Raw genomic sequence first — 15,546 nt, 5'->3', positions numbered from 1 at the left:
CTGAGGCTTTATCTGTTCCTGTTATAGCACCAGAATTGCATTCCCAGTTGGTTTCTCTCAGCCCAGCTCGTTCTTGGGTCAGCAGGGTGTATCTCCTCTTGCTTAGGATTCCTCACTCCGCACCATTCCTGGATTCTAAGCTGCGCCTCTCTGAGAGCCTCCGTAGCTGCTGCTATCTGTCAGCCATGTTCTGAGCTTCTATTATGTATTTTTAATTGACACAGTAATTATGCATACTTTTGGGTACAGTGTGGCATTTCAATACATATATACAATGCATAACAATCAGTTCAAAGTGATTGGCATATCTACCACCTGAGACATATTATTTCTTCTGTTAGGAGTATTTAAAAGCGTCTGTATTAGCTCAGCTCATTTGAAATATTTAGTTAACTCTTCCTAAGTATAATGATTTGCCAGTGTACCACAGTATTAAAGAATTAATACCAGTTTCTGTGAAACTATTTCAAATAAACTTCTGTAAAGACGTGGGGATAGAGTGGGGAGCTAACTCTTCAGCATTCATTCTGCAAGGCTACCATTACCTTGATACCAAAACCAGAGAGAACACAACAGAAAAGGCAAACTAAAGACTACAATCCTGATGAACAGACATAAAGGAATTCTCAGTCATTCTTAACACTCAGTAGTATCAAATTCATTAATGTGTCAAAAAGATTACATGCCACGATGAAAGTGTGATTTGTAATTGTGTCAGTAGTTCAGCATACACAAATCAATAAACAGTGAATCACAGCAACAAAGTAAAGGACAAAAATCATTTGACCATCACAAGAGAAGGCAGAAAACAAATGAAACAAAAATCAGAAAAGCAGTGCAATTCACAATAGCTCCTCCCAACAAAACTCCAATCCAAACCATAACAAAAGAACCCTTTCTGCCATAGGAGAACCAATGAAATGAATTCCACAGTGAGAATTATAAAAAGCACTGCTGAAAAAATGGACACAAAAATACAGCCATACATATTCAAATTTACTGAAATAATTTGTTAAAAGGGTCGCTCAAGATTTTTTAAAGATTGTTGATACTTGTTACTGAAATTGAGAACAAAATACTATATTTAGTTGCCGTGGAACCTCAATAGAACCCAAGTAGCAAAATCTATATTGAGTAAAAATAAAAAATGTGGAAGACAAACAATACCTGACCTCAAAATATACTATGAATGTTTTTTGATACAGGTTCTTGGTGTGCAGTTCAGGGCTGGCTCAGAACTCACTATGTAGGTCAGGTTGTCTTTGAACTCAGGGCAGTTTTCCTGTCTCAGTCTCCCAAATGCTGGCATTGCAGTAGTGCACCACCATGCCCAGTACTATTAATCTTTTGTAATCAAAATAACTTACTGTAAAAGCCGACATAACAGACCAGTGGAGCAAAGTAAAGAACCTCAAAATAAATCCACTCATCTATAGTCAACTAATTATGAACAAAGGCACACACATTACATGGGAGAAATGCCATTTTTTCCCCCAATAAATGGTATTTGGGAACTAGATATTTTTGTGTAGAAAATAAAGCCAGACCCAACTACCATAGAAAAGTCAACTCATAATGGGTCAGATACTTAAATGAAATACTTAAAACCTTGAAACTACTAGAAGAAAGCATAAGGAAGTACTTGGAGATGTTTATATAGGCAGTGATCTTTTGGATACGACTATAGAATACTTGGTAATAAAAAGAAAAAATGGATCATTATAAATAATACTGAACCTTTTGCACAGTAAAGGAAACAGAGTGAAGGCAAACTTACAGAATCAACAAATAGTCTCCAAGTGTTTATCTGACCATGGATTAGTATGCAGAATATGTAATGCACTATAAAATGTTTGTAGTAAAAAAAATCCCAAATAATTGATTAAAAATGCATAAATGATTCAGAGTAGATATTTCTCAAGAGAAGATATACAAATATCCAACAAAAATGTGAAAAAATGCATTGTCATTACTCATCAGGAAAATGCAAGTCAAATATATGAGAGATATTTTAGAGAGTATCTAGGCCATTAGTAAAATAAGATTCTGCATTCATTGTTATTTAACACTGATTTCTTGACAAAATAAAACGATAGAATGGATTGTATGTTGTACATATTAATCTGTATCTTGATTATTTCTGCTTAGTGCATGCTGATAATTTGAAATTATTTTTAAAATTTAAGTTCATGTATTGCCTTCATTATGCAAAAATATGTTTTAGTAGGTTGTGGAATTTATGAAAACTAGAGTTCCTCTCAAAGGAAGTTATATTGAAGTGACTTAATTGAATGATTACACAGTACATTATTTGGTATCTTTTATTTACGTTTATGAAAGTTATGGAAGAACAGTATAGTGGATTGACATCTGGTGGGCAACTTCTAGCACTAGCTGAACTCAATCAGTGTGATGCTGAGTGTGGATGGCTCACAGGGGGATTGTTGCCAACAACACAAAAGGAGAACTCGAGAGGAAGTAGTATATTGTTAGTTCTCTTGTTGCCATTGGTTCACCAGGAGAAGCTTGTGGAGCTTCTTTGCTGATACGAACCTGGGTGTTCTGCTCAGAGAAAAAGCTCAGGACCTTGTTGGCACTGAGAATGACTGTGGTTCACTTTAGGGGAGCTCTGGTCCTTACTTTGAGCATTGCTTCCTGGCTCCAGAGGGGAAGACATGTGCTGTTTAAGATCCAGGAGAAGCTTGTCAGGCTGGCTTCCTGACATGAACTCTTCGTTGGGCGATATCAGGACCTCGTTGTCGCTGAGGATGGCTGTGGTACTTTTCAAGGGAGCCCTGGTCCTTATTTTGAACATCACTTCCTGGCTCAAGTGCATATTGCCCAGCCTGCTGATACAAGTCCTTCACCCTGCTGTTGCACACTGTCTGGCTTCCATTGCTTACCTTTGGGCCTTCCCAGTGTAGATCCATGAAAATCGACTTGCTTGAGATACTGTCGTGGGCTCTAGGCCTCCAGATGGACTCTTGCAGCATGTTGCCAAGGGATCCAGGCCCTCAGCTGGATTCTTTGGGATCTTTAGTGGGTGGACAGATATTCTACACTTTTTGTCTTTGACTCTTTGGGTGACTATTATAAAATAATTTTATAAATTATGTGTCCTTTATTAAATTGTTTTCCTTGCAAACCCTGACTACAGCAAATAGACTTGATATTGTTAATGAGATTTTTCTCTACTTAACAAAAAAGACTTTTTCTTTAACCAACAGAAGCACATTATTTAAAGTTTGATGGAAATCTCTTTAGTATATTTTAGTAATACATAATATCTATATTTTCATAAAAATTGATTGGTCAATAATTATGGCCCTAGGAAGGTGATAATCAATTGAATACAGCTTAGGAACAGGTATGAAATTATTGACTCTGTTGTTTTTTGAGTCCTTCCTCTCTGAAGTGCTGAAATGTGTTTTGAAATTACTTAACTGCATTAGTGGTTGGATTTGAGGCTTTTAACATGTTTTTCATCAGTACCTCTGGGGAGAAAATAACCAACACCTTAAATGTACTAGCATCTTGCATCATTATATAATTGTAAATACTGTGATGAAATATTGAAATGATCATGAAAGATGATGACCATTAAGCTTTTCTTTCAGCTATTAGAACTTGGCAAAGGTTATATTGAGCTGTGGTTTATGAAATTGTTTAGACTAACGCCTCTTTGATAATTGTTTCTGAAGTGGAGAAAAATGCTTTAAGATAGGTAGCTTGATTAATGAATGTTCTTTTTAGTTTTGGAAGCTTCCACAAATTACTATGTTGAATGTTTTATTGTGGAAAAAACTTGGTGTTTGGGTTATATAAAAAATTGGAAAAGTTTATTTCATGAGCTTCAAATTCTTTTTTGTGTGGTATTCTTATCAGCTTAATTATATACCTGATTTTTTTTTTCTTTTTTTTTTTTTTTGGTCTTTTTCGTTTTTAACAGTACCGGGGATCGAACTCACGACTGCCTGCTTGCAAGGCAGGGGCTTATGCCCCTGAGCTAAATCCCCAGCCCCCCCTATACCTGATATTTGATACTGTATTAAATATTAGTAGTTAGAATTAAGAATTTTTTATAAAGAAATGAAAACCCAATGATACCTTTAAAAAATTTCGGTATTTTTGCAGTAATGGTTAAAGACATAAGGTTTGTATTTTCACTTCTTTATTATATTCACTTATTTTCTTAGTGAAAAACAATAAGCTAGTTTTTTCTTTTCATCTAAGTAATATATAATTGCTGAAAACTACCAAAGAAGGATTCATAAATGATCTGGTCCTTGGAAAAATACAAGGGATGAAGTAATAAATTTGAATTTCTGAGTTTCCGTAAAAAACTGAACTTCTCTTATTGTTTATTTACCTTCTTGTCTAATTTGATTTTAATGCGGAAGAGAAAGCAGTATTTTGTGTGGTCTTGCCAAGTTGAGTTAAAGCAATAAAATGTTTTTTTATATCTACATAATACCAGCCTTAACTTGTTTTCAGTCTAACCTAAGTACTAGTATTTAAAATCTTTGTGGAATTGAAGTGACACACTTCATTATTTTGTATATAAGTAAAACGTCATTTACATATTGGAAATAAAATACCATAAAGTTTTATCTTTTTATTCAAAACATATCTCAGCTGATGTCTGTTTTGTTCATTCATAGTTTTCTCTCAATTCTATAATTTTTTAAATAACTTAAGAGTTTTACATCGTGAAAAAGTGGATTTGAGAAAAATTTACTGGAAAACACATTAAAGTTGATTTTAACAATAAACTTTTATTTTTTAGAGCAATTTTAGGGTCATAAAAGCAGACAGTACATAAATTTCCCACATATCACTCACCCCTTACATGTTCATAGCCATGTCCTGTGTCAGCATCCCCCATAGGAGGGGTACATTTGTTATCATTAGTGAACCTACACTGATTTTTTTTTTTAAGACATTGTCTTTGCTAAGTAGCTCCTTGGCCTTAAAATCACTTTATACTCTAAGCTGGCTTCTCACTTGTGGTGATCCTCCTGTGTGGGGATTACCGGAATGCATTGCCACACCAGGCAATTGACACTTTTTTTTTTAAAAATCAGAGTCCATAGGCGACCTAGGGTTCACATTCAGTGTCGTGCCTTCTCTGGATCTGGACAGGTGTGTAGTGACCTGTATCACTATTGCAGTAGTGTGCATGACATGTTCACTGTCCTTAGAATTCTTGTGTTCTGTTTTTATTCCTCATTACCTTCCTTGTGCAAACACTGACCTTTTCACTATTTCCATAATTTTTTCTTTCCTGTAATGTCTTATAGTTGGAATCATACACTAGGTAGCTTTTCAGATTGGTTTTCTTTAGTAATAGTCTCTTAATTATCCTTTTCATGGCTTGATTGCTTATTCTTTTTAGTATTGAATATTTTCCATTGTTGGACTTCACCATAGTTTGTGTATCTTTTGGGGGATGTATTGGTTGCTTCCAAATTCTGGCTTTTATTAATAAAGCTATCAAAATATGTTGTAAGTGACTAAGTTTTAAATTTCTTTGGATAAATACCAAAGGTTACAATTACTGGATTGGATGCTCTTGAGTATGGCAGTTTGGTTAGGAACCACTTAAGTCACTGCTAACATGCTGTATGTTTGCATTGCCATCCAAAATGAATGAGGTTTTCTCTTGGTCCACATTATTTCCTTTGGTGATGTTAGTCTTTGGATTTTGATCATTGTATTGCTGGTGTACTGATAAGTCATTATTGTTTTAATCTGCATTTCCCTGCTTAGGTGTCTTGTGAAGAATCTTTTCATATACTCACCATCTGTATCTATTTTTTTTTGCTGTAAAGATCTGTGGCCCACAAACATGTTCACTGGAAGAACGACAGTCTCTTTAATAAATGGTATTGGAAAAACTGGCTCTCCATATGCCAAAAACTAAAACTAGACCCATGCCTATCACCATGTACTAAAATAAAATCTAAATGGATCAAAGATCTTAATATTAAAACAGAAACACTAAATGTATTGGAAGACAAATTGGGTAAAAACCTTGAAGACATAGGAGTAGGTAAAGAATTCATGAACAGGACTCAAACCGCACGGGAAATACTTCCCAGAGTAATAACTGGGATCACCTCTTATTAAAAAGTTTCTGCACATCAAAAGAAATCTCCAGAATAGTGAAAAGAAAACCCACAAACTGGGAAAAAAATCTTAATGAACTGCCCCTCAGACAAAGGACTTCTGTCTAAAACATATAAAGAATTAAAAAAAAAAATCGGACCCCCAAAATTTAAAGACCCAATCCAAAAATGGGCATCTGAGATGAATAAACAATTTTCAGATGAAGAAATTCAAAAGGCAAATAAATACATGAAAAAATGTTCACCATCACTGGTCTTTAGAGAAATGCAAATTAAAACTACACTGAGATTTCAACTCACTCCTGAAAGAATGGCCAAGATCAAGAAAACCACCAACAACAAGTGCTGGAGAGGCTGTGGGGAAAAAGGAACTCTCCTACACTGTTGGTGGGAGTGTAGACTACTACAACCATGTGGAGGTCAGTCTGGAGATTTCTCAAAAAGCTGGGACTGGAAGCCTCATTTGACCCAGCAATTCCACTTCTAGGCATATTCCCAGAACTGAAAGCATCATACCACAGTGATATATGTGCACCCATGTTTATAGCAGCACAATTTGTAATTGCCAGATCTTGGGAAACAACCCAAGTGTCCATCAACTGAGGAATGGATAAAAAAGTTGTGGTATTTTTATACAATGGAGTACTACTCAGCTATAAAGAATGATCACATTGAGATATTTATAAATAAATGGATGCAGCTTGAGACCATACTCATAAGTGAAATAAATCAAATTCACATGTATAAATACTGAATAGTTTCCCTAGTGTAAGAAATGATAAGAATACATAAAAGTATGTGGTAATCATGATTCCCAATCATATTGGTTTGAAGCCATATAATGTTATCACTCATTAATTGCAATGGTTTTAATCTGGGTTGTTTGATTTTAGTATCAGTGATAGTACAAATAGCTATTCTGAAGACAACAACACATCATAAAAGCTAGTGCTGATTTAGTATCATCTTGTTTTGGATTCCCATCAAGCTGTTGTACACCTGTTTCCACTGGTTTTAACATGGGGTATTTTTACTATATGTGATAGTATAAACAAAATTTTTTATAGGCAAAGAGATAATATAGAAACCATTGTTCATTTTCTGTTAACTGGTTCTAAATACCCTATAATTTCTTCATTCTGTTGAATAGCTTCAGACTGACTTGATATGCTTGATGCTGTAGTATATGAAGTTATACTGAAATAATTAAAGGAAGGAAGCACTATGGTGACTACTATTATGTTAGATTATCCGGGGGTGAAACACAATGATGCTTAAATTGTTCAGTTCTGACCTGTGTTGTTCTAATACAATGTCCTCTTTTACCTCAATCCTACCCTTTTCTAAAAATTAATCTATTTTTTTCTTACATTTTTTTTCCAATTAAGGGAAAACTAAATTAAAAAATAGTGCGATATATTATAGTAACTTCGTTTTCTTATTAACCTGATATGATCCCCAGTATTGCTCTCCCCATTCTGTTCTGACAGGTTTTACTATATTCTATTTTGTTTGATAGTATCAAGTTTGAGGGTATAGGCAACCACTTTGAAGGCAATAAGATTCACTAAGATGCCCATTATGGTTTTATTATTATCTTCTTTTCAAATCCTGTAAGGTCTCCAGTGTAGGTTTTATTGGTCTTGTTCTGTACTGTTTTGATCAATTCTATTATATCTGATGATATAGGCAAATTTAAAAAAAAAATAGCAAGAGGCACAATGGTAACCATTTTAGATCACCTGATATTCTATTTTTGCATCATGTACTATGCCCATCCTTTTGTTCTAATCGATTCTGTTTTGTTTAGCCACGTTAGGTTTTATTCTCTCCAAAAAATAGTAAGAATTGTAGGAGTAAAAAAACCCAAAAAGTGTAATTGTTATTAAAAAGAGAGGAAAGAAAGGTGGTCTAGGGGATATAACTGCATGTATGTTTGAGTGTGTAGGATGGAAATGCATATTACTGAATTTTTGTTGGATCATTGATCGGCATTGTCTGCAATCTCATTGTATGAATGTTTACTTTACATGCTTTAATTTTATAATTTGGGCAACTATTTCAAAGATGACAATATGTAACCTATTAACTAGTGATATCTTACTGTATTTTTTTCTTTGAAATTCTGTATTATTTGTACCCTTTTACTGCTTTTTTAAAATTTTATTTCCTTTTTTTTTCTCTTTAAATAAAAAATAAAAAAAATAGTAATCTAAAAAGATCTTTGGCCCATTGTTTAATAGAGTTGTTTGTTTTCTAATTGTCGAATTTTGAGAGTTTGGACCCTCAGTATCAGAACCAAAATCTTACCTGAGGTTTCTGCTCATTTTCATCTTTCCCTGCTATCTTTCTGAGCAGAGGAAAGCGAGGCGCCTGCCCTTAGCAACATATTCTTTTATGGAATGTGATTGCTGCCTTTTTAACTGTCTGCCTTTTACATTCATTTTATTTGAAAGAAAGGGGTTTTAAATTAGATTGAAGTTTCTGTTTTATGTTTGATTTAATTTATCTTAATTTTAGGTTCTCTTGTATAGTTCAGGTGAGAACTAAGATTCTGAGAGAATATATTATAGACTTATGATTCACCAATTTCTAAATGTTAATTATTGTGCAAAAAAATACTATACCTGGAAGAAAAACTTATAAGGGAGTATGTGACGGGGGATTGTAGTAGTTCGTCCACCATCATATCTAGTTATTGTCAGAATCAGAGTGAAAACACAGATTCTATGACTTCCTGTTTCCTACATTGCTTTTTTTTTTTTTTTTTTACTGTTGGTAGATCTAACCAGTGACTACCATCCAATATCTGCTTGATTGTGAACTTAATTTATAATTCTACTATATGTGTTTGTTAATGTGATCGTACTTTCACTGTTCTTAAAATAGAATCCACCAGATTTCAGCAGTTATTTTTGTCCTGAGAGCCATGTTGTATTTTTCAAAGTGAAGATTAACACAGAAAAAAAGAGGAATTAAAAAGGAGAAACTAGAAGAGGAAAGCTGAGGTGGGAGAAAACAAAAGAATGTGGAGTAGAGTGAAACAGTCATTAGTTTTGAAACTCTTAAAGTTATTGGACCCATAAACCATTAATATAGTTTATGTTGAACAATGGTAAATACATAGACACAGACTTTTGTTTTAGTTTTTATGAAAGAACAGGGAGATGATTTGAGGGAGAGGTCATGCAGTTGAACTCTGAGGGGTGCCCAAGTGTTACTAAGTATAATGATTATGCATATATTACTGATTCTTTCAAAAGGCATCTGTGTATGTTCACGTAGATACATACATACACGGGTGCACAGGTGTGTGTGTGCACGTGTGCCTGCATGCATGTGCATGCACACCCTCCCATACACCCTGGATGCATTCATTGACGTTGCTCAAATCAGTGTGTATTTCAGTTCAATAAGCTTATGCCTTATTATTTTGCTACTTATTTTGTATATATTTTATGATAAGGATTAGAGAATTAATTTGAATATACTCTACTAATTTTTTTCCTAGGCTTTTTGTTGGATTTTATTTTGTGAATAAACTTTAGTGAATAAGTTTTTTAATGGCTAATGAATATTGTTAAAGATTTATGCTACCTGCTGATAACCTACAGGACAATTAATTGCTGTTTTACAGCTGAGCACTGGTGTAGCCCAGTTCACTATTTTCTCTGTCTGTCTGTCTGTCTGTCTGTCTGTCTCTCTCTCTCTCTCTCCCTGTCCCTGTCCCTGTCCCTCTCTCTCTTTCTCTCTCTCCTTTGGGAGGGGAGGTACCTGGGATTGAACTCAGGACCTTGCACTTGCCAGGCAGGTGCCATACTGCTGAACCATATTCCTGGATGTTTGTCTCATTTTCAATTGACTATATTTTTTTGGACTCTTTTTAAAGTTTGTAAAATACTTAGTTGTGCCTTCTCTTCATTTTAGTGATTCTACCTGGGCCCCTAATGGCATGGAACAAAAAAATAAATGTAGCTTGATTCATTTAGTTTATTCTAAATCAGATTTTTGTTCACTGTTTAAATGTGCTTTCTGATACCAATTTTTGTGTGTTCATAGGGCTGTAGAGTAGGCAACAGGTGTAACAGAATTTTAAGAACTCAGGTGTAAAATTGATACAGGTGATTTTTTTTTATTTTTGCAGTTTTCTGAATGAAATTTCTTCAGCTATGTTTTGCTGTTTTTTAGGAGTGGCAGAATTCTATTCAGAAGAATGCAGGCCTTGCTTTTATTGAACTTGTCAATGAAGGAAGGTAATTATTTTATATCCATTTATATTTCACTTTAAGATCTTATTGTACTTTTCTCGTGTGAACTAATATTTTAGGGCTCTGTTTTTCTTGTTTCTGCAACTGATGATTATGAAAACTATATCAACATTTAGCCATTTTGTATATTTTTTATATTTATAAAATTTTACATTTATACTTATAGTTACAAAGTTTTTATATTTCTATTTGTTTATAATTTTTTATATTTATATTTTGTATTTATAAACATTGCTAGGTACTTATTTGTAAGGTTCTGGTCATTATTTTTTAATAACTACTTGAGTTTCACAAAGATAAGCCAGTGAGTCTATTTGCAGATATAAAAGAAAGCCATGGTTATTTACGGTTCATATAAAATAATATGTTTATGGAGCCAATAATTAGACTTACATGTCTATATTATTTCTTATAGCCTGGCCATAAGGAGGTTCAGGAACAAATTTTAGTTTGTGTTTTAAAGTGATGAGAAAGGGAGGAGAGAAAGTAGATATGGGGTTTCCTCTTTAAGTAGGTTTCCACTTAAAGAGCAGAGAGATAAAGGAATCCAAAGAAAGACGATTTAGTTGTAGGAAAAAGAAGAAAAGCAAATAGAGAAGTGAAAAGAGAAATAAAAGGGTAAAATTTTAAGAGTGTGAATTTTAAAAGGTCAAAATAAACTGAGAAATTGTAAGCTGGTCACTTCGTAGCAGCCGATTTTGTACTAGTGTAGACTAGAAAGATGTGAGGAGCTGCCCTTGGAAGTAGTACCCTAGGAAAGTCTTTGCTTCTTTATAGTGTTTTGCACAGTGTTGTTGAGCTCATTCTGTTATGATAGTAACTGTTTGAACTATATACCATGAATCCAAGCTCCCTTCCTGTTACAGAGAAAGAAGAAAAGAATATAAATGACTTTATATTACTGAAATTTTATACTCAGAAGTAATTGTAAGAATTTATACATTAGTCTTAGACACAAATAAATAACTCTACAATAGTAATGCTTTATGCTAAATTTTGTGATCAAAGTAGGTAAACACAGAGTACTAAGATGGCACAATGGAAAAAGAGTCCTTAAATTATTATGGAAGATCCGGTGAAATGTAACCAGACCATGTAGTTGTTGAGATGTATTTTCATGGATGAGTATGGTCAGTCATGAGACATGAGAAAATCAGGAGTTAAGGATAAATCGGAGGCTCTTTGTGTGAAAAGCATTTGGATAGAGGGAACAGAATATTTGTAGCCATGATGCTGAGGAATGTGTATAGGAAAACTGTGTGTGTATAGATGTGTGTGCATGTGTGTGTTTGTGTATGTTGTGGTGTAGATAATGTGCTGTTGGAATAGAATTGGGCTTCTGGATCACAAAAAGCCTAACTACATTATATTTTGACTTGGGATAGCAAGTTTTTACAGATTTTAAACAAAAGAGGGTTAGTATATTTGGATTTTAGAAAGGCAACTGGTAGAAGTATTTTGGATGGTTTGAAAAAGGAGACCTGATTGAAGTCAAGAACTGTGGCAAGGCTACTACTAAAACTATGTGTGAAATGGAGTTAGTCTGGGCCTGGCAAATAGATAATCAATAAATATTTCTCAGTGAATGAATGATTAACACTTTAGTTTACTTGTAGCAGTATTTATTTATCAAATGATAAACAACTCTGCTTGAATCTCAAAACTGGAAGTTTGATGCTTTTAAAATTATTTAGAATAAACCAAATCAACCAATTGATACTTGCCTTGTTTTCTTGGTTCTGTGCCATTATATTACTAACTTAAATAGGAGTTGAGTAAGAAGGCAGCAAAAAAATAAAAATAAAGGTCAGTTAATGATGTGGCAGGAACTGTTATGTTTTTTAATACAAAATACAGATCAACATGTTCTATCATATAAATAAAATTCTTTGTTTCATCAAGAAAAATTTACAAAAGACAACTTTGATTATTACAGGTTTTACCAAGTAGAAGCACTTTTAATTTTTCTTGTCAGTATTTATTAGAACAGGCAGCATAGGCTTATGCTTAAGAACACTGGCTTAGATGATAACCCTGAGTTCAAGTTTCAGATTTGATATTTGCAAGCACTGTTTACTTCTTGGGCCTCAGCTTTCTCATTTATTCAACCAATGTTTATTATAATCTGTGTAGTAGGAAGTGTTCTTGATCCTGAGGAAACAGCAATAAACATAAGAGATGAAAATCCTTAGCAGGTTCTATATGTACCTTTTTGAAAATTGAAGGTTTTCTGTATATTTTACTTCCCTGTTCGCAGTTCACACTCATTTGTACATCACACATCTTCATTCATCTCCTCTCCTCCCTTTACCCTCTCTTTTTGCAAGAGATGTATCTCTCTGTTTCTTGTATTAGCTTTTATTTTGTTTGTTATTTATATTTTGGCTTTCTCATATAAGAAAAATCATGCATAAACTTGTATGGCTGATTTCACTTAACATTACAATATCAAAGTGCATCCATTTTTAGTATGTCTTATAAATATCAGACACTGACAGCAAGGAACCTAGAAGTAGGTTATATCATATTTGAATAATGATAAGTACTGTGGGAACAGAAAATATAGACCTAGGGTAAGTAATATTGAATTTTGTTTTGGTAGGTTTTTGAAGGAATTAAAAAGGATTTGAATGTTTGCATTTCAAAGAGAGTGGTCAGATTAAAATTCTCCAAGAGGATGACCTTTGAGAAAGCACTTGAAGCACAGATGAGTTAACCTTTAGGGTACACAGGTAAAATTCTTGGAGACCCAGGGCACACAGGTAAAATTCTTGGAGATCTATGGAGTAGCCAGTGTACTGATGACTTTCCGTGGTCTGTCTGAGGAATCAGGCCAATGTGAAGCAAGAACAAAATGATCAAAATAGAGGGAAGTGAGAAATGAAATTAGAGAGGTGATACAGAGCAAGAGTTTGGGTAAAGCCTTTGAAATTTATTTTGTAGGAAATGAGAGTCATTATAGGAATTTGAATAAAGAAATTAGACAATCACTAGTATGTCTTCAAAGGAGCATTCTGGCTTTTGCCCGCAAGAATTGAAGCATAAAAACTAAAAGATCAATTTGGGCCTGTTAGGGTAATCCTAATAAAACATGATAGTGACTCAGTTTAGGGTAATGGGAGCAGAAGAGGTAAGAAATGATAGGTTTATGGACATAATTTGAAGATACACCCAACAGGATTTGCTAATGTATTGGCTTTAGGGTTGAGAGAAAGCTAGGGGTTGAGCATTACTGTAGATTTTTGCCTTTTCACAGCTGAAGGATGATGTTTCTATCTTAACAGAATGGAAATAGATGTGGACATAGTGGGAAGAATCAGGAGTGTACTTATGGAAGTAATGATTATGAATTCTCCAGCACACATTTAAGAGGTTATGTTCAATAAACAATAACTTGTTATACTTCCAGACCAGAGATATCATTTTAGGTATCAAGCATATTGATACTGACATCCATGGTAACTGAGATTTGAATACTAGCTTTAGTAACATGAAAGTTGTTTCTGATTTAGAAGTTTTTGGGGGGAGAATACTATGGAAAAGACATCTTTGTATTAGATTTCAGAGAGAATCTGAGAATGGGAGAAGAGGAATTTTGAGACAGTGAATTTTTTAAAGAGAAGTTTTGCTACAGAGTGTAACAGAACAAAAAGAGCAGTGATAACTTCAAGGGTGAAATAAGGTCAAAGGAAATTTTTTTGTGTGTGTCTTTTTCTTTTTTTATCGGTACCAGGGATTGAACTCACGACTGCCTGCTTGCAAGGCAGGCGCTTATGCCGCTGAGCTAAATCCCCAGCCCCTGGAAATAGTTTTTTAAAAAAATTAGAGTAAGGATCTTAGTTTGATAGTGTTGTAGAAAAACATTTAGAGAACTGGAAAATTAATGGTAGAGAAAGAGGAAACTATCTGGAGTGGAATCTGTAAGTTAGAGTCTAAGATAATTTATACAAGTAGATGGAGTAGCCTAAAGCACAGCATGGAGAGTCATGTATAGCAATACACGGGAAGTAAGTACGGAAGTAGAGTGATTAGTTAGTTTACAAGTACTTAAGTTTGCAAGTGAGTATGAGGGGAGAAAGGGTAAGTGAGTCAAAGCTTTGTGCAGGAGTGGGATGGTAATCACTGTTTGTGTGGTTGTTTTTAACACAGATAAAGAGAAGAGAAGACATTATATAGTGAAAATAATACATACAGCTATTGGTAGGGTGAGCTGAGTGGTGAATGGCCATCAGTTTTGGGACATGATGGCAAATGAGCTATAAGCATGCTAGGAAGATGTTAGAGAATGGGATGAACAGATCTCAGGCCATATGGGTTTTGGAAATGATGAGATCTACCTGTAAGTGGCTAAAGTAGGGGGAGGGAAAGATCATAGAGAACCTACAGTTCAGGAGCTTGGTTGTCTGAATAGCATATTTTTAGATCTCACTTGTTACCTCTCATCATTGGTGTCTACATGCCTTCATCTAATTCTCTTTTACTTGTCAGTGATTTAAGCCCTTGTATCAATGTCACTTTCTTCAGTAGTTTCTATAATAATTTTTGGTGATTTCATCCATACTGCAGCATTGATCAACATTCTGTTGTTCTTTATTGGTGAATACTATTGCCTTTTATGAATATTCCACATTTCGTACTCTGTACCAGTTGATGAGCCTTTAGATTACTTCTCTCTGTGTGTGTGGGGGGGCACTTTATAAGTAGTGCTGCCATGAGTATTTATGTACAAGTCTTTGTGTAAACATATGTTTGTGTTTCTCTTACATAGACACAGAAGAATAATATTTCAAAGTTGAATAGTAAGGTTAAAATGTTTTACATTTTAAGAAACTGTCGATTATTTTCCATGGTGAGTGTTGTATTTTCTATTCCTATCAGCTACTTTCAGTTTGTGCATATCAGTTCCTGTAATTGGTACTGGTCATTCCCTTTGGTTAAGAGTCATCATAGTAGGTAACTCATTGTGGATTTTATTTCTGTTTGCATAATGACTCATAATGTTGAGTTTTTTCATATGCTTATTGGCCGTTGATAATACTTTATTTGAAAAAATGTCTGTTTATCTTTTGTCCATGTAAAACTTTGATTATATTACCCCGAGCTGTAAATGTGTTTTATGTATTTATGGAAACAAGTCTTTCATCAGATAC

The 15,546-nt window shown here is 34.1% G+C and overlaps 1 protein-coding gene across 6 annotated transcripts in view; it reads left to right on the top strand.

Moving 5' to 3' along the window:
• Lrba (LPS responsive beige-like anchor protein) overlaps positions 1-15,546 on the top strand; it is a 662,281-nt gene that overhangs the window by 219,537 nt on the left and 427,198 nt on the right. For all 6 annotated transcript variants that reach the window (XR_010039211.1, XR_010039212.1, XM_003476894.5 and 3 more), the window contains exon 35: positions 10,317-10,381. Coding sequence is in view for 4 of the 6 variants with exons in the window: in XM_003476894.5 (XP_003476942.2) it covers positions 10,317-10,381 (65 nt within the window). In the remaining 2 variants the exon portion in view is untranslated. The remainder of the gene's footprint in view (positions 1-10,316; positions 10,382-15,546) is intronic.

Source organism: Cavia porcellus, unplaced genomic scaffold, assembly GCF_034190915.1.
Source record: "Cavia porcellus strain 051 isolate PalLab524CR breed Dunkin Hartley unplaced genomic scaffold, mCavPor4.1 scaffold_14, whole genome shotgun sequence".
Taxonomy (NCBI): domain Eukaryota; kingdom Metazoa; phylum Chordata; class Mammalia; order Rodentia; family Caviidae; genus Cavia; species Cavia porcellus.
Note: the sequence above shows the minus strand (reverse complement) of the source record. Positions and strands in the feature narration are given on the sequence as shown.